Consider the following 20233-nt stretch of genomic DNA (forward strand, 5'->3'; position numbering starts at 1 on the left):
GAGAGCCCTACTTCCCTGGGCCTACCTCAGCATAGTTGGTACTTCACGTCTGGGATATAGCCGGTTGGTGATGAGAATGCCAGAGCGATTGATGCTAGACCCCTCTGCTGGTGGAGAGATGCTCTGTCTCCCTCTCTAACCTCCCATCGGCAGATGTAAACCAGGAGCCAGCTACCGAGGGGATATGAATAATTGACATTGCAGACCCTAGACCATTGTTCCTCAGCCTCAGCATCTTGGGCCAGGTGGCTGTCTCGTGCTTCATAGGATGTTTACTAACATCCCTAGCCTTTATCCACTTGATTCCAGTACCCACCCCACACCCAAATCTTTCCATGCGTGGCCAGATATCCCCTGGGGAGGCAAAATGACCCCATCAAGGACAACCTCCTGGGCCAGCATTGTAGGAAACAATATAGAAGGGGAGGCTTGGAGCTGAGAAACAGTAGTACTGACCAGCACCCTATTTTACTTCACACAACTCTGGAAAGTGAAGGAGGGGAAGAGAAGTTAACACTCACGTGCTTGTTACAGTCCTGCAATACAGAGATTAGTATGTGCTTTTTTTCCTCTGGTTGATGAGGAAAGCAAAGACTAGTTAAGTAGTTTCAGGCAGGATTCACATCCTTGCTGATAAAGTTATTTATTTACATCCTCTTGAAGTTTGCACTTGAGTTTTTAGCTTGTAAGGCTATGCCTTATTGCCATCCTTATTGCCTCATGCCTTATTGCCATCCGTTTTAAGTGGGGAAACTGTTCTTTTGAGTGTTGCATTTTCAAGTCATCGTGGATATATTGTCTACCTGGGTACATCTTCTGAATGTTGCCCTACCAGAGTCATGCTCAGAACCATGGCTAAAAATGTTCACAAGTGGAGGGAAGAAGAAACATCAGTATTTGTGAGGGAATTTTCTAGTGGTCCAGTGATAATGCCCTCTCACTGCCGAGGGCCTGGGTTCTATCCCTGGTCAGAGAACTAAAATGTTATGAGAAGCATGGCGCAGCCAAAAAAAATTTATGTTAAAGCCAGTGTTTGGTTTTTTAGTTTTGGATACTTTGAATACTATTTAACTTGGTTTCCTAGAGATTTGCTTCAAACTGTACATGCACTGCTTATTTTTCTCATTTGCTTTTATGCTTAGTCCTTTACTTTATTCTGTTCCATATGGTTGTGTATCACTCTCCATAACAGAAAAACATGTCCTCTCTCAAAGGAAGTCTCCCAAAGATCAGCCTAACCAGCTTATAGTATCTTTCCTGTCTCATCGTCACCTCAGATCCAAAGTTAGGCTAGTGTGTGTTCTAAGCCAGGCATAAACTGCTTCTCTTCCATTGCCAGAGCAGTCTCTGTACTTTGTATTATTCCTAGTCCTCTCCAGAGTTTCATATCTGTTATAGGTCCCTTGGGTTAAAAATCAGTGAAGGAACTAGAGCAGACATAAACATAACCTAACAGTTGAAGGCAGGATTTTTGAAGACCTATTAGGTTTGAAATTGGTCCAACAAGAAAAGAGGACGCAGTGACTTGATTCTTGTCTTAAGCTATGCATGGGTTTCTGAGAATGGATTTAGAGTAACTGCTCTATATGGAAGAAACGTGGAACAAAGGGACCTGAAGTTATTCTTCAATGTTTTGAGGAAAAGGTGCTTGGGGCCTGCTTGGTATGGGCATTGTGTCAGGGTGGTGCTTACTGTGGGGCTCTGTTGTACCCTCTCACCAGAATAGGTCATCTTGTTGCTCTTATCTGTGATGTGTTCCCATAATTCTCTGCCACTCACCCTTCATACTGTATTTTAATTGCCTGTTTACTTATCTTCCCTTTTAAACTTTAGGCACAAATGGGTACTATAGGTGCTCAGAAACTTCTGTTGGTTGAGATAATGTTGTTATGGTGATTTAATGTGAAATTATCTCCTCATATCCATGCAGGACAAATCCTTTATACTCTAGTAGAACTGTTACATACAGACTTGGAATTTATCACAAATAAGTGTGTAGACATTTCTAGCTCAAATAACCATTCAGTTCAGTTCAGTTACTCAGTCGTGTCCAACTGTTTGTGACCCCATGAATCACAGCATACCAGGCCTCCCTGTCCGTCACCAACTCCAGGAGTGTACTCAAACTCATGTCCATCGAGTCGGCGATGCCATCCAGCCATCTCATCCTCTGTCATCGCCTTCTCCTCCTGCCCCCAACCCCTCCCAGTGCCAGGGTCTTTTCCAATGAGTCAACTCTTTGCATGAGGTGGCCAAAGTATTGGAGTTTCAGCTTCAGCATCAGTCCTTCCAATGAAGGCCCAGGACTGATCTTTAGGATGGACTGGTTGGATCTCCTTGCAGTCCAAGGGACTCTCAAGAGTCTTCTCCAACACCATAGTTCAAAAGCATCAATTCTTCAGCGCTCAGCTTTCTTCACAGTCCAACTCTCACATCCATACATGACCACTGGAAAAACCATAGCCTTGACTAGATAGATCTTTGTTGGCAAAGCAATGTCTCTGCTTTTTAATATGCTATCTAGGTTGGTCATAACTTTCCTTCCAAAGAGTAAGCATCTTTTAATTTCATGGTTGCAATCACCATCTGCAGTGATTTTGGAGCCCCAAAAAAAATAAAGTCTGACACTGTTTCCCCATCTATTTCACATGAAAAATGGTGGGACCAGATGCCATGATCTTAGTTCCCTGAACATTGAGCTTTAAGCCAACTTTTTCACTCTCCTCTTTCACTTTCATTGAGAGACTTTTAACCATTAAGTAGTATGTTTTCTGCTCCCTCCCTATTGATCTAGTAGTTTTCTTCTGCTTACCTAAAACAGTTACAGAAAATCAGTTTTAAAGTTTTAAAAGTTTTAAAGTTGTAAAGTTTTAAACTGTTTTACCCAAGAGGGGGGCACAAATCCCATTAAGCATGTTTCACCTTTTAGTTGTGACATTCTTCTCTCTAACAAATATGTGTAGTCTGTCTTTCCAGGAAAGGCAGAAAGTCCCTTACTGCTCCTTGTACTGTGTTGGCCCTGTGTGTGGGGGGAAGGCTTTCTGAACGGCAGCTTGGCCTCCTTGTCACTGCCCTCTAGTAGGCTTTCCATGTTGTCTGTGTGGGGTCCAGCATGCTCAGATGATGCATTGTGCTTGGGAGAAGTCATTCTGTGAATGCTTGGCTTGAAACTCTGTGATGAGTTTATACTTCTGCAAAAATTAACATGTATGGGATAGAGAATCCATCTCTGGGTCCAAAAAGACACTAGTTGTATTCCGTAATTGCACTGGGTCAACTGCTTTACCCATTTATATACCTCAGTGTAAAGCCAACCATCCTGACCCCTTCCATGCTTCTGTACAGGTTGAGATGGGATGGCAGAGTTTTGTCTGTATTAGGTTTTGGGTTTTTTTTTTCCTTAATGAAACATTGAAAACATATAGAAAGTGCTGATGTGGACAGCTGCCACTGTGTACCCTTTCTTGATTCCATTCTGTTTCTCTTCTTTCTCTCCCTACCTCCCAGAGGTCCTTGTTTCTTGGGAGTTGGTGTGTATCCTTTCCTTCCACATTTCAGCGCTTTCTACATACCTGTGTGTCCCTACACTCTAACTATAGAGCGTTGTGTTGTGTAGTTTAAAACTTACGTAAGTGCTTCCATGTGGTATGTATCCTTTTACGACCTGTTTTTGTAAGGACTTACAGGTGATAATAGCAATTTGTTGGAGCACAATGTTCTAGAATTTCGTTATGCAATTATGTCATGTGTGATAGGCTGTTAATTCCCTTGTCTGAAAATGTATGTATGTGTATTCCTTATACATTTGACAAAAACAAAATTAAAATATATATTTGAGAATCATATTGATGATATGCTGTGATTTGAAAGAGTGAGGCCAGATATGTTTCTTGCTTACTGAAATTTTAAACAAAGGAGATAGTAATGTTTTTAAATATTTACCAGTATACGACATGGATTTTCAAAAAGTTAAGAGAATAGTACTCTAGAATAAGAACTTATAAATTAGAACTGTGTTTGACTGATTATCAATCTCTGGAAATAAATAAGCAAATATCTATTAACACCTGCCTTGAAAGTAATTCCTCAAGCTCAGAGTTTCATTTTAGAGAAGTTATATGATTGGTAGAATTAAGCTGTCTTAGAAAATAAAGAATTAAGAGAAGAACAATAAACATGATATTAAATGTGTATCTCTGTGCCATAGTAAATAAAAAGTTCTGAGGACATCCACTTCTGAAACAGACGCACAAATAACAGATTTACTCTTATCAGAGGCTCTGTTTGTCACTTCATGACTGTTTGCCTTTGGAGCAGGTCACTTAGTGCTTGTGGACCACAGTTTATTCACATGTAAAAGAACAACAGTTCAGTGACAAGCCCTTCGCAGGTGCCTGGGGCGTCAAGTTCAGTTAAACACTAATTGGTTAGTGAAAGATCAAAGCTGTGTGGAGATGATCTGAGGAAGAGTCTCCAGTGACATTTTATACCTGTTTTAAGGGTTTAATTTTTCAGACCGGCCCCAACTGGTTTGAAACGTAGTATATTTTTTTATAGGTGGTGCTAGTGGTAAAGAACCCACCTGCAAATAAGGAAGACGTAAGAGACTCGAGTTTGATCTCTGGGTTGGGAAGATCCCCTGGAGGAGGGCATGGCAACCCACTCCGTATTCTTGCCTGGAGAATCCCATGGGTAGAGGAGCTTGGTGGGCTACAGTCCATAGGGTCTCAAAGAGTTGGATACGACTGAAGCGATGTGCAACATGCTTGTGTGATCACTAGACATTTTCATAAAAGTCAACACCCTCTCCAAGGGCACTTGTGTTTTGAGAGGGCTGGAGCTCTCTGCCTTGCCACATAGGCCTTCCTGGAGGGTCTTTGATGGGCAGGGATGTGGGAGGGGGCCTCAGGATGGGGAACACATGTAAACCCATGGCTGATTCATATACAATATATGGCAAAAACCACTATAATATTGTAAAGTAATTAGCCTCCAATTAAAATAAATTAAAAAAAAACAGGGCAGTGATTCTGATTAGTGTGCATTGTTTCAAGCAACTTAAATGGAGATGCACACATATTTCAAACTACTGGAGGTTTTATTTTCAGCTTTTACATGTGAAATTGTCAACACAAAATTGTGGCTGATGAGATGTAAATCCATGGCTGATTCATGTCATTGTATGACAAAAACCACTACAATATTGTAAAGTAATTAGACTCCAACTAATAAAAATAAATGAAAAAAAAGAAAAATGTGTTTCTCAAGAAGAACCATGTCTCTTATATGGCTGGCAGCCAAGTCTTCTGGGCTGATGCTGCCGAATGGGGGCTCATGCCTAGAAGTATTTGGCACAGCATTTTCACTGAGTTAATTTTCTTTTCTCCTACGGGAAACAAGTACCTGTTGTTCAGTCCCTTCTTTATCCCCCCTACTTTCATCATTGAGTCATTCTTATATCAAGAAGTCTATTATGGACACACATTAATCCCTGTTTCCCTTCTCTCTTTTGAGCTCTTATCTAATTACTCTGGGAGAATGTCCCTTTTTCTTTTCATCCACTTCATTCATTCAGCAGATACCCACTGAATTCCTACTTTGTCCCAGGCATTCCTTACACACCTCTTCTTCCTTCATTTTATGTGAGTCAGAAAATAGCTCTAATCATGGCTGAGTATAATAGTAGATTGAAGCTTCTCTATTTCCAGATAAGGGGTTCTGAAAGACTATTCCTTACTAAGCTTGCTCATGAGCAAGTTCATTGTTACTAAGATGGGTTTCTGTTCCCAGGCCAGTATTGCATTTCTATGAAATAAGAGCATGGAACAGGTCTTTAAAACTAAGCAAAACATCCAGTTGTCCCAAAATGGAGCAAATTCTGCTACACTAAAAACTTTTAGAAATGAATTAAACTTCCCACTTTGACAGAATACATAAGGAAGGAATGCCTTAAATACAATGTCCGGCCCCTGCCTTTCTGTACAGTTTGTTGGGCAGATATGAACTACCTTTGAATCATCCATAACCATGAAAGAAGTTTTATCATATTTTCCAGCTACCTCATGACTTTGATGTGAAAATTAATACAGTGATGAAGAAAGTTCTCTGGGCTACAATAAGTAATGATGGAAGTTGCTGCCAGTACCACTGGGGTGTTAGCTCTCTGTGGCACAGGCCTTTACTCGCTGCTGTGTCTTATACATAATGGAAGGATGGATGGATGCTCCTTGTTGTGACATGTCACCACACTCATGGAATTCCACTTGAAAACAATAAAGTAAAAGAAAGCTAAATCCCAGTATAGAAAAGGTTGTTTTAAATGCCCAGCCATTTCACAGATTCAAACAAGTCTGCTAAGTGTGAAGAACACACTGCACAATCTATTTACCAAACTGTTCCATGTTTTCCTCTTTCCTAAAGTTCCCGTCCAGCACCCAGGCCTCTTTTGAATCGTATCCTCCCCTGCTGTGTACTGTTTTTCTCATTTCTCTTTCTCTGCCCCTTGAGTCCCTTTAACTATAGGTCTTTTCTTGAAGGGTATATTTGTGTGGGTCTCTCTACCCAATTTTCTCTCCTTTTGAGTTTCCCTTTGTCATATGGCATAGTTTTTTTTTTTTTTTAATAAACACGTATAAAGTTATGTGTGTATTTAATTGACAGGGGAAGATTCTGTTCCTAAGTCTAAAAATAAGTAGGGTTTTTTTGTGTCTTTCTTCAGAAAGAAATGAATTCCTAGAGTTACCTTACCTTTGCAACGCACAATTGAGTGTATTTCCCCCTGTACGTATTTAATAGAAGGGGGAAAGCTTTCTACTCCTGAACTAGGCTTCTAGCTTGGGAAGCATTATAAAATTTGTCTTAGGTTCCATTGGTTTTATTTCTAGTAATATTCCTTGATCATTATCTTTAATTCTGACTGCTACTGCCTTTCACTGAGTTACCATAGCTCATTTGTTTATTTGCTTCTGTGTTCACCTGAGAACCTCTTCAAAAGATTGCACAATTTTTCAACCATCTAAATGCAAAGAACCTCTTTGGGAATATAACATATAACACACACACACACACATTCGTTTTTTAAAAGTCACACTTATTTAAACATCCATAGGCCCTGAAGAGAGAATTGACTGGAGTAAAAGAAAGACCTTCACTCCAAATTGCATGGCATCTGACAGTCAGGATAGCTTGTCAGTGACAAATGCTGAATAATCCCAGGGCTTCAGATTAGGGGTAGAGTCTCTTCCTGTTGTGTTCTTTTCACTGTTTATCTTGACAGGTAACTTTCCCTTTATCGACCTTCTCTTCACACTGCCTCTCTATTAAGGAAAAGCTATATCAACCTCTAGGTTTTTCTTTTATTTATTTATTTTTTTTTTCTTTTTTATTTTATTTTATTTTATTTATTTTTTTTTTTTTAAATATTATTTTATTAGTTGGAGGCCAATCACTTTACAACATTTCAGTGGGTTTTGTCATACATTGATATGAATCAGCCATATAGTTACACGTAGGTTTTTCTTTTAAAAGATAAATAAATGTATGTGTAATGTACATATAATATTATATATATATAGATAAATAAGCCTTTATTTTAGAAAATTAAAAAAAGAGAAGACTATTATTTCAGAGGCTTTTTTAAGCATCTGTTCCCACTAGAGGGCATTCTTTCCTTTAATTTTAGTTCATAAGTTTTATGTATTTATTTTACAGAACTGCTAAATATAAAAGTGTTGAGGATATGAATGTGTATAGATACACCTTTTATAGATAGGGGTCATCAAAGATACACCATTCTTTTTATGTAAGTTTCCCGTTTGGCAGTGTTGAAACTGAGGTTAAGCTATATATATATATATGTATATGTATGTATGTATAGGTTATAGGTAGGGGTCATCAAATATACACCATTGTTTTTATGTGAGTTTCACACATGGCAGTGTTGAAATTGAGGTTAAGCTGTATTTCCCAGCTTTTTTTTTTTTGGCTGTGCAATGCAGTATGTGGGATCTTAGTTCCCCAGCCAGTGATCAAACTTGTGTACTCTGCGTTGGGAGCATGGAATCTTAACCACTGGACCAATAGGGAAGTCCCCTATATTTCCCGGCATTTTTTTTTGTCTTGTTAGGTGAATGTGGTCAGATGGGGAATCACATATATCCTACATAACTTTAAGATGTGGCTTGTGCAGGTGTAGACCTGGGGTGTGTGTGTGTGTGTGTACATAAATGGAATATTACTCAACCACGACAAAGAATGAAGTAATGTCATTTGCAGCAACGTGGACAGACCTAGAGATTATCATACTGAGTGGAGTACGTCAGAGAAAGACAATATGATATCGTTTACATGTGGAATCTAAAATATGACACAGATGAACTTACCTATGAAACAGAAACAGACTCACAGATACAGAGAACAGATTTGTAGTTGCCATTGGGGAGGGGGTTGGGGAAAGGAAGGATTGGGAGTTTGGGATTAGCAGTTGTAAATCGTTATATATAGGATGAATAAACAACAAGGTCCTCCTGTACGTCACAGGGAACTATATTCAATATTCTGTGATAAACCATCATGGAAAAGAATAGGAAAAACTATGCACGTGTATAACTGGATCACTTTTCTGTATAGCAGAGATTAATACAACATTGTAAATCAGCTGTACTTAAAATTTTTTTTTAAAAGTGTAGCTTGTGCTCGTTTCCATTGTACAAAGTAATAATTGTCCGAGTTTGTTTATGATGGTATGGCTAAAGCCAGATTATTCAAGGATGACTTACAGATTTTATTATTTGGTTAAGTCAGTTTTTGCAGGGTGTATATTGCATGGAGTCCCTGGAGAAGGAAATGGCAGCCCACTGCAGTATTCTTGCTTGGAGAATGGTAGTACCACTGTCCACAGTTGCCTTAAGCTTTTTAACATTAAATAACTGTTAGCCCTTCAAGGAACTGGGGTTCAGGCTTCCCTGGTGGCTCAGTGATAAAGAATCCACCTGCCAACACAGGAGACACAGGTTCGGTCCTTGATCCAGGAGGATCCCGCACACTGTGGAGCAGCTAAGCCCGTGTGCCACAGCTGTTGCGCTTGTGCTCGAGAGCCTGGGAGCCACAACTGCAAAGCCTCTGCAGGGAGAACCCGCGCACTGCAACTGAAGCCTGCTCAGCAGCGCAGACTCAGTACCGCCCCCAAAACACAAACAAAAACCACCACTAAAGAAATGGAATTCCTTTTTTAAAAATTACTATTTTTGAGTCATTTTGAAATGTATGTTTTCTGGGAATTCCCTGGCAGTCCAGAGTTAGAAATTGGTGATTTCATTGCCATGGGCCTGAGTTCTATCACTGATTGGTAAACTAAGATCCTCCAAGCCTCCTGCCCCATCCCACCCCCACCCCCAAAGTATATTTTTTAACTTCTTAAACACTGAAAGACATTTAACAACTTTTGTGATTCAAGATCACTATTTTAAACAAAAAATATATATTTCAGTCAGACTATTAAACATTATGTTAGGTAAATTCTCTGCAGGGTTTCTCACTATACAGGTAAAAGTAACTATAATTCTCTGTGGTGACAAGTATACTATATGGGATGTGTTTTGGTGATGAGTGTACTATGAATAAGAAGTCAGAGAAGTAAAAATATTTTCTCACATATAGTTTTCCATATATCCTGCTACTCCTTCTCATTGTAGTAGCTCTGCCAATTTAGCACTTCTAATTTGTCATCATAAGCTTTAGTCAGTATCTGACTTGAGAGTAGATTCCATACCACCTCTCTCGATAGCTCAGTTCAGTTCAGTTGCTCAGTCGCGTCTGCCTCTTTGCAACCCCCTGCACTACAGCACGCCAGGCTGATAGTAGCTCAGAGTCTCTGAAAAGCATGGAAGGGAAGCATGCATAGGCTTGCTACAGTTTCTCAGTAGCAATCCTATCTCCCTCTGCCCACACGTGTAATGACTATATCTCATCTAGCTTAGAAAAGGACCCCAGATTTCTCACTCAGAACAGAATATCTTTTAAGTATATCTGTCAGAATTCACTTTATAACACAGACTAACAAAATTTGCTCCCTTCCTGTCTACCCCAGGTGCTTTTTCCTAACAGGGAAAACAAGCCAGCTCTTCAATGCACAGTTCCTTGGTTAATAACAGTGTTCTACCTGGTCCCAGGAGGCTCAGGAAATCTGAAACAGAACATAATGTGGCATGTGTAGAATGATCAGTTCCTTGATAGGAAGAATGAAATTGCTTCTGGTGATATTGATAAGAAATATTTACAATGCTGAAAACCAAAATTCCTATAGAAAAAGTATCATGTTACAATAGAAACAAGAGTTCAAATGTTGTCAAATAAACTATCACCTTAAGAGCCAAGGCTGTAGGACCACTAGTTGATAGCAGTGAGGTCTCCTGGATTTAAAAAATGTTAGATTTCATTTGCTCTATGCAATATGCATGCATACTGACTCCCTTTGGTCATGTCCAACTCTTTGGGACCCCATGGACCGTAGCCTGCCAAGGTTCTCTGTCCATGGGATTCCCAGGCAAGAATACTAGACTTGCCCTCCTCCAGGAGATCTTCCCAACCCAGAAATCAAAGTCATGTCTCTTATGTCTCCTGCACAGACAGAAGGGTTCTTTACTATTAGCGCCACCTGGGAAGCCCTTGTGTTAGATGGAACACTCCAAAAAGTTAGTGTTCAAACCTGAGCTTACCTTTCTGGCACCCTAAAGAGGTGTAGCTTAGTTCAGGCTACATTTTATTTGACCAAGTTATTATATCCTGTTAAATTAAACTTTCATTTGTGAACCTAAATAGGTACTTACCCTCTGCAGTATCTTCAGTGTTGTGCATCGTCGTGCTTGGAGGCTGCTTTGAATAGGCAAATTTTACAGTAGTCCGTGTTTTTGTTCATCATCCTTTCAGTGAGCATTCTTTGTCCACACTGTTTATCCTTTTTTACTTCTTTTTCTCCATGGCATGTATCTTCTAACTTGTTTTATAACTTAGTTTGATTTTATGCCTGTCTTCACCCACTGTTTTAGGCTGTCATTCGTTATTCTTTTTCTTTTTTTAAAATATTTATTTATTTTGGCTGCACTGTGTCTCCTTTACAGCTCTCAGAATCTCCCCTGTGGCAAGCAGGCATCTTAGTTGGGACATGCCAGATCTAGTTCCCTGACCAGGAATGAACCAGATCCCCTGCATTGGGAGGTTGGAGTCTTACCCACTGGACCACCAGGGAAGTCCCCATTATCTTTTAATTCATTCCGTAATGGACTGTCTGATGGGCCTTTGGGTTGTTAACAGCCTTTTTATTCAATTACAAAAACCACTGTAAAAATTCTTTTACATTCTTCTGAGGCTCCTGGGCAAAAGATGCCCCAGGGAATTGATTTGAATTGAATTGCAGAGACATAGTAATTGTACATGTTTAACTTGACTAGAATGTGAACAAAATTTGCAAAATGGTTTTGCTGATACATGTCCCCACCAGTAGCATAGAAGCCTGTCTGTTGCTCCTTTTCTTCACTAGCCCTTGACATCAAGAGGCTTCTAGGATTTTGCACAGTCAGTTGATGTAAAATAATGGCTCATGGTGTTTTAATTTGCACTTCTTTGATGACTAATGAGATTGAGCGTCGTTTTGTGTATCTATTGGTCAATTTTGTTTGCTCCTCTTTATAGTGCCTATTGAAGTCTTTGCCCATTTTCCTATTGGATGTTGGTCATTTTCTTCCTGATATATTTGAGTTCCTTAATGTATCCTGTATACCTAACTCTTGTCTGTCATGTATGTTGTATTTATCACCAGATTCTGAGCCTTGTCTTTTCCATCACTCTAGGATATTAAAACTGAAAGAAAAGTCATAATTTTAATGTGGTTGAGTTTATTGGGCCGTGTGTGTGTGTGTTAAGAAAATGGTTTCCTACTCTGAGTTCATAAAAATATTCCCCTATATTGTCTTCAGAGATTTTTCTCACTTCGCTTTCACACTTGACTTTAAACTGTCTGGAATTGATAACTGTGTGTGGAACCTGTGGGTGAGATCCAACTCTATTGTCCCCGTATATGGCAAGGAGATCACCTGTCTTAGTACCATTTACTGTCTACTCCCTCTTTTCCCCACTGATCTCTAGTGACCTTACTGTCGTGACACACATTTCAACATGTGTGCATCTGTTTGTGTGTTAGTCACTCAGTCACATCCAACTCTGCAACCCCTTGGACTGTAGCCTGTCAGGCTCCTCTGTCCATGGGATTTTCCAGGCAAGAATACTGGTTCAGTTCAGTTCAGTCACTCAGTCATGTCCCACTCTTTGCGACCCCACAGACTGCAGCACACCAGGCTTCCCTGTCTATTACCAACTCCTGGAGCTTGCTCAAACTCATGTCCATTGAGTCAGTGATGCCATCCAACCATCTCATCCTCTGTCCTCCCCTTCTCCACCCACCTTTAATCTTTCCCAGCATCATGGTCTCTTCCAATCAGTCAGCTTTTGCATCAGGTGGCCAAAGTATTGGAGTTTCAGATTCAGCATCAGTCCTTCCAATGAGTATTCAGGACTGATTACCTTTAGGATTGACTGGTTCATAGGAAGCATCACTACAAACAAAACTAGTGGAGGTGATAGAATTCCAGTTGAGCCATTTTAAATCCTAAAAGATGATGCTGTGAAAGTGCTGCACTCAATATGCCAGCAAATTTGGAAAACTCACAGTGGCCACAGGACTGGAAAAGGTCAGTTTTCATTCCAATCCCAAAGAAAGGCAATGCCAAAGAATGTTCAAACTACCTCACAATTGCACTCATCTCGCATGCTAGCAAAGTAATGCTCAAAATTCTCTAAGCCAGGATTCAACAATACGTGAACTGTGAACTTCCAGATGTTCAAGCTGGATTAGAAAAGGCAGAGGAACCAGAGATCAAACTGCCAACATCTGCTGGGTCATTGTAAAAGCAAGAGAGTTCCAGAAAAGCATCTACTTTTGCTTTATTGACTATGCCAAAGCCTTTGACTGTGGATCACAATAAACTGTGGAAAATTCTTCAAGAGGTGGGAATACCAGACCACCTGACCTGCCTCCTGAGAAATCTGTATGCAAGAAGAACTAAAGAGCCTCTTGATGAAGCTGAAAGAGGAGAGTGAAAAAGTTGGCTTAAAATTCAACATTCAGACAACTAAAATCATGGCATCCAGTCCCATCATTTCATGGCAAATAGATGGGGAAACAATGGAAACAGTGACAGACTTTATTTTCTTGGGCTCCAAAATCACTGCAGATAGTGACTGCAGCCAAGAAATTAAGAGACACTTATTCCTTGGAAGAAAAGCTAAGACCAACATAGACAACATATTTAAAAAACAGAGATGTTACTTTGCCAACAAAAAGGTCCATCTAGTCAAAGCGTAGTTTTTTCAGTAGTCATGTATGGATGTAAGAGTTGGACCATAAAGAAAGCTGAACGCCGAAGAATTAATGCTTTTGAACTGTGGTGTTGGAGAAGACTCTTGAGAGTCTCTTGGACTTCGGGAAAATCGAACCAGTCAATCCTAAAGAATACTGGAGTGGATTGCCATTAACCTTCTCCAGGGGATTTTCCCTACCCAGGGATCAAATCTGGGTCTCCTGCATTGCAGGCAGATTCTTTACCATCTGAGCACCATTTTAGGGGCTTTCGGTTCTGTTGCTTTGGTTAGTTTGTCTCTAAGCCAGTATCCTACTATCTAAATTACTGTAGCTATGTTAAGTAAATCCCTCCATCTTGTTACCCTTCACGAATGTCTTGGCTATTTTTAACCCTTTGCAAATTGTGTAAAGATTTGAGTCAGCTTATTATGTTCCACAAAAAATTCTTTTGTGTTTGTTTTTTTTATTAGAATTGTATTAAATCCACCGATCAGTTTGGGGAGAATTGGTATTTTATTATGTTGAACCTTCTAGTCAGTGAACCTGGTGTTTTTATTTTTTTTAAGCTATTTAATGTCTTTGAATACATTTTTACTAATTTTACTAATTTATTTATTATACATTTTACTAATTTATTTCATAAAGGGCTGCATATCTTTGGTTAGGTTTATTCATAGGCACTTTTCAGAAATACTACTACAAATGACGTAACTTTTTTATTGTGATAAAATATGCACAACATAAAATCTGTCATTTTAACCCTTTAGCATACAGTTCAGTGAGTGTAATTAATACATTCACATTGTTATGCAACTATCACCACTATCCATCTCCAGAATCTTTTCATTATCCCAAGCTGAAACCCATTAAACAGTACTCCTTCTCTCCCCTTCCACCCAGTCTCTGCTAACCACTGTTCTGCTCTGGGTTTGGGGGGGGGCTTGTTTTGTTCCTTGTGAATTTGACTAATCTGGGTACTTCATATAGGAGGAGGACATGGCAACCCACTCCAGTACTGTTGCCTGGAGAAATCCATGAACAGAGAAGCCTGGCGTGCTAAGAGTCCACAGGATCGCAAAGAGTCAGACACGACTGAAGCAACTTAGCACACAGCCCACGAATACCTCATATAAGTAGACTCAAATGGCAGTTTTAAAATATACTTGTCTTTTTGGAATGAAAAATCAATCAGTATTTTATTAAATTGGTGTTTATGTTTGGCTACCTTGCTTAAAATACTTAATTCTAATAATTTAGCAGGAGTTTTCTACATAAACAGGCATATCACATGTAAATAAAAGGCTTTCTTGCTATTATACCTGCCCATTAAGTTCCAAATTTTGCATATCGAGATATTTGGTTCATTTTCAAATATGTTGGTTGCCTCTTCTTTTTAAGCTCCTCTTTTATTTTTTTGAGCTAGTGTTTCATATTCAGTTCTGCTGTCAACTCTGCCATTCTGATTCTGCTGCTTGTTCTTACAAACTTCTTTCTGGTGGTATCTCAGCTTTTGTTGGTATTTTGTGCATGAACTGTCATTCCTTGAAATTTTATTTCTGTCCGATGCTTGGTGCCAGTGCTTATTTAGAACTACTCTAAATTCTTAACCTGAGAACCATTTGGAAGTCTGAATTTGGATTTTTCACTTATGTGAAATCAGGACTGGCTTGTACTGATAGTTGTAACTTTTCAGGGTGGTGGTGGTGGTGTTTTGTGCAGAGGGGATTTCAGGGGGCAAGTTCTGTAATCCCCTAAGGATTGCTAGCTTACACGTATAGTGAGGGTGTATCAGGGTCTCACCTTTATGAGAAATTGCCTGTTAGACCCCACCATGTCAGACCTGGCAGGTCTTTGCTACCTGGGCTTTGTCCTGCAGTGCTGTGAACACGTAAGCCCAGACTCTCCCATGTAGTTGCCCACCTCCCTGAGTGAGACCAGCTACTCACTCCTCTTTCACTTGACTGTTGCCCTCTTGCTGGTTCATCAAAACATTTTAAAAGTTTTCTTACATTTTCTTAAACATTTTAAGTTACTTCCATGAGAAGAGTAAATTGAGGGAACAGAAATTCATATCTGATTTTACATTGTTGTTTTCAGTCATTTTGGAAAAGATATCTGGGGTTATATGTGCATCTTTTTATTTATAAAAATGAAATGAAGAGTGGCCTTTTACAGCTCCTAATTAATGATATTTCTTTTTTTATAGGTGTCAGCTGTGATGCATGTTTAAAAGGAAATTTTCGAGGTCGCAGATACAAGTGTTTAATTTGCTACGATTACGATCTTTGTGCATCTTGTTATGAAAGTGGTGCAACAACAACAAGGCATACAACTGACCACCCAATGCAGTGCATATTAACAAGGGTAGATTTTGGTATGTATTTAAAATTTTAGTGAATTATTATTTAGAACTTTGTGTATGTGTATGAGGAGGTAAAGGCAAAATGTTCTAGAACTATCCCCATTGCATAATGAGGCTCCAAATTCATTAAAAATAACACAAATCTTACTTTTTATTCTAAGTAATTTTTTCTCTTACAGTTTGCTTATGAAAGCCATTCACAAATAAATACAGCTGGCAAAGTGTGAAATGAAAGAGTGCCTCAGTAAAGGATGAGTGAAGTTTAAATTGACTGTTCTTGCTAACAGTACAGAAATCTTCGTGCTGTAGTTGTCAGGAAGCAGATTGTTTGTACAGTTGATTAGAAGGCACTGTCAGTGCATAAGAAAACCTTTAAATGTTTCACGCTGTAATTTCTTACCTAGTCAACACTTGTTATTATCTGTCTGACTATAGACATCTTAGTGGATGTGAAGTGGTAGTGTCTCGTGGTTTTGATTTGCATTTCTCTGATGGCCAGTGATGATGCTGACCGTCTTTTCTAGTGCTGGTTAGCCACCCACATATCTGCTTTGGAGAGATGTCTGTTCCAATCCTTTGCCCATTTTTTAATTGGGTAATACATCTTTTATTATTGAGTTTTCATAGTTCTTTGTGTATTCTGTATATAAGCTCCTTACAGGTGAATGATTTGCAGAAGTTTTCTCCCTTTCTTTGGGTTGTCTTTTCACTTTCTTGATGATATGTTTTGAAGCACATAAGTTTTGATTTTGATAATGTCAAGTTTATCTGTTTTTTTCCTTTGTTGTGCTTCTAATGTCATATATATAGGAAACCATCACCTAATCCAAGATCATGAAGATGTAAAAATATGTTGTAAAAATATGTTTTCCTCTAAGGTTTTATAATTTTAGCATCGACATTTAGATCTTTGGTCCATTTTGATTTAATTTTTGTGCGTGGAATGAGGTAGAGGTCCAACTTCATTCTCTCGCATGTGAATATCCAGTTGTCCCAGTGTCATTTATTGTGAAGATCCTCTCCCCAGTGAATTGTCTTGGCATCCCTGTTGCAGAACAGCTGACTAGAGCGAAGGGGACAATGGGGTGATGTTAGTCAAAGAGTACAAAGTTTTGTTATGCAAGATGAGTAAGTTCTAGAGATCTAATGTATAGCATGGTGATCATCAGTTCAGTTCAGTTGATCAGTCGTGTCCAACTCTTTGTGACCCCATGGACTGCAGCACACCAGGCTTCCCTGTCCATCACCAACTTCCGGAGCTTACTCAAACTCATGTCCATTGAGTCAGTGATGCCATCCAACCATCTCATCCTCTGTCGTCACCTTCTCCTCTCGCCTTTAATCTTTCCCAGCATCACGGTCTTTTCCACTGAGTCACTTCTTCACATCAGGTGGCCAAAGTATTGGAGTTTCAGCTTCAGCATCAGTCCTTCCAGTGAATATTCAGGACTCATTTCCTTTAGGATTGACTGATTTGATCTCTTTTCAGTCCAAGAGACTCTCAGGAGTTTTCTCCAATACCACAGTTGAGAAGCATCAATTCTTCGGTGCTCAGCTTTCTTTATAGGCCAACTCTTACATCCATACATGACTACTGAAAAAACTACGCTTTGACTAGATGGACCTTTTTGTTGGCAAAGTAATGTCTGTCTTTTTTAATATGCTGTCTACGTTGGTATTAGCTTTTCTTCCAAGGAGTAAGCGTCTTTTTAATTTCATGGCTGCAGTCACTATCTGCAGTGATTTTGGAGCCCAAGAAAATAAAAGTCTGTCACTGTTTCCATTGTTTCCCCATCTATTTGCCATGAAATGATGGGACTGGATGCCATGATTTTAGTTGTCTGAATGTTGAATTTTAAGCCAACTTTTTCACTCTCCTCTTTCAGCTTCATCAAGAGGCTCTTTAGTTCTTCACTTTCTGTCATAAGGGTGGTATCATCTGCATATCTGAGGTTATTGATATTTCTCCCGGCAATCTTGATTCCAGCTTGTGCTTCATCCAGCCTGGCATTTCGCATGATGCACTCCGCATATAAGTTGAATAAGCAAGGTGACAGTATACACCCTTGATGTACTCCTTTCCCAATTTGGAACTGGTCTGTTGTTCCATGTCCAGTTCTAACTGTTACTTCTTGACCTGCATACAGATTTCTCAGGAGGCAGGTCAGGTGGTCTGGTATTCCCATCTCTTGAAGAATTTTCCACAGTTTATTGTGATCCACAGTCAAAGGCTTTGGCATAGTCAATAAAGCAAAAGTAGATGCTTTTCTGGAACTCTCTTGCTTTTACAATGACCCAGCAGATGTTGGCAGTTTGATCTCTGGTTCCTCTGCCTTTTCTAATCCAGCTTGAACATCTGGAAGTTCACAGTTCACGTATTGTTGAATCCTGGCTTAGAGAATTTTGAGCATTACTTTGCTAGCATGCGAGATGAGTGCAATTGTGAGGTAGTTTGAACATTCTTTGGCATTGCCTTTCTTTGGGATTGGAATGAAAACTGACCTTTTCCAGTCCTGTGGCCACTGTGAGTTTTCCAAATTTGCTGGCATATTGAGTGCAGCACTTTCACAGCATCATCTTTTAGGATTTAAAATGGCTCAACTGGAATTCTATCACCTCCACTAGCTTTGTTTGTAGGGATGCTTCGTAAGGCCCACTTGACTTCGCATTCCAGGATGTCTGGCTCTAGGTGTTGATCACACCATCATGGTTATATGGATCATGAAGATCTTTTTTATATAATTCTTCTGTGTATTCTTACCATCTCTTCTTAATATCTTCTGCTTTTGTTAGATCCATACCATTTCTGTCCTTATTTGTGCCTGGTGGCTCAGATGGTAAAGCATCTACCTACAGTGCAGGAGACCCGGATTTAATCCCTGGGTCGAGAAGATCTCCTGGGGAAGTAAATGGCAGCCCACTCCAGTATTCTTGCCTGTAAAATCCCATGGACAGAGGAGCCTGGTGGGCTAAAGTCCATGGGGTCACAGAGAGTCGGACACTGAGCAACTTCACTTTCACTTGCATGAAATGTTCCCTTGGTATCTCTAAATTTCTTAAAGAGATCTCTAGTCTTTCCCATTCTGTTATTTTCCTCTATTTCTTTGCATTGATCACTGAGGAAGGCTTTCCTTTCTCTCCTTGCTATTCTTTAGAACTCTGCAATCAGATGGGTATATCTCCTTTGCCTTTCGTTTCTCTTCTTTTCTCATCTATACTTGTAAGGCCTCCTCAGACAACAATTTTGCCTTTTTGCATTTTTTTTTCCTAGGGAATGGTTTTGATTACTGCCTCTTGTACAGTGTCATGAACTTCCGTCCATAATTCTTAAGGCACTCTGTCTATCAGATCTAATCCCTTGAATCTATTCGTCACTTCCAGTGTATAATCATAAGGGATTTGATTTAGGTCATACCTGAGTGATCTAGTGGTTTTCCCTACTTTCTTCAATGTAAGTCTGAATTTGGCAATAAGGAGTTCATGATCTGAGCCACAGTCAGCTCCCCGTCTTGTGTTTCCTGACAAGAAGCTGTATAGAGCTTCTCCATCTTTGACAGCAAAGAATATAATCAATTTGATTTCGGTATTGACCACCTGGTGATGTCCATGTGTAGAGTCTTCTCTTATGATGTTGCTGGAAGACTGATCATAGTTATATGCTGTTGTATGGTGATCATAGTTAACAATATTGTGTACTGGAAATTTTTGAAGAGGATAGATCTCAAATCTTCTCAACATATATAAATACATACACAATGGTAACTGTGTAGAGGTGGTAGAAATGTTAATTAGCTTGATTGTGGTAATCTTTTCACAATATACACATATGTCAAAGCATCGTTATATACCATAAATATATACAGTTTTATTTGTCAAAGTATATCAGTAAAGCTGTTAGAAAAGAAAATCAATTGACCCTAAATGTCACTTTTAATTTCTGGACTCTCAGTCTGTTCCCTTGATTTGTATGTCTGCATGCCAATACTAATGTGTCTCAGTTACATAGTAAGCTTTGGAATCATAAAGTATGAGTCTTCCCACTTTGTTCATTTTCAGGCTTACTGTTGGTATTGTCAATTCCTTGAAGTTTTTGTGAATTTTAGAGTCGGCTTGTCAAATCTATGCAAAGAAACCAACTGGGATTTTGATAGGAATTGTTTTCTATCTGTAGATCAGTTTGGTAGTAAGTCTGCTACTCTGTAATGCAGGATGTCTTTCTGTTTATTTAGGTCATCTTTTGTTTCTTTCAACGAAAGTTTATAGCTATCAAAGGATAAGTTTTACACTTCTGCTGTTAAATGTATTTCTAAATGTCTTATTCTTTTTGCAATTGTAAATGGAATTTTTAAAAATTTTTCTTTTGGATTGCCACTCCAAGTTACAGAGAAACAATTTGTTTCTGTCATAGATCTTTTATTAAAAAAAAAAAAAACTAACAGAAGTTTGGTAACATGTCT

General features: G+C 39.2%; 1 protein-coding gene across 1 annotated transcript in view; it reads left to right on the forward strand.

Annotated features, from left to right (window-relative positions):
• Positions 1-20233, forward strand: part of KCMF1 (potassium channel modulatory factor 1) — an 82437-nt gene that overhangs the window by 32186 nt on the left and 30018 nt on the right. Inside the window, exon 2 of the mRNA XM_065929092.1 lies at positions 15621-15788. Coding sequence (XP_065785164.1) covers positions 15621-15788 — 168 coding nt within the window. The remainder of the gene's footprint in view (positions 1-15620; positions 15789-20233) is intronic.

This window comes from Muntiacus reevesi, chromosome 3, assembly GCF_963930625.1.
Source record: "Muntiacus reevesi chromosome 3, mMunRee1.1, whole genome shotgun sequence".
In the NCBI taxonomy this organism is placed as follows: Eukaryota; Metazoa; Chordata; class Mammalia; order Artiodactyla; family Cervidae; genus Muntiacus; species Muntiacus reevesi.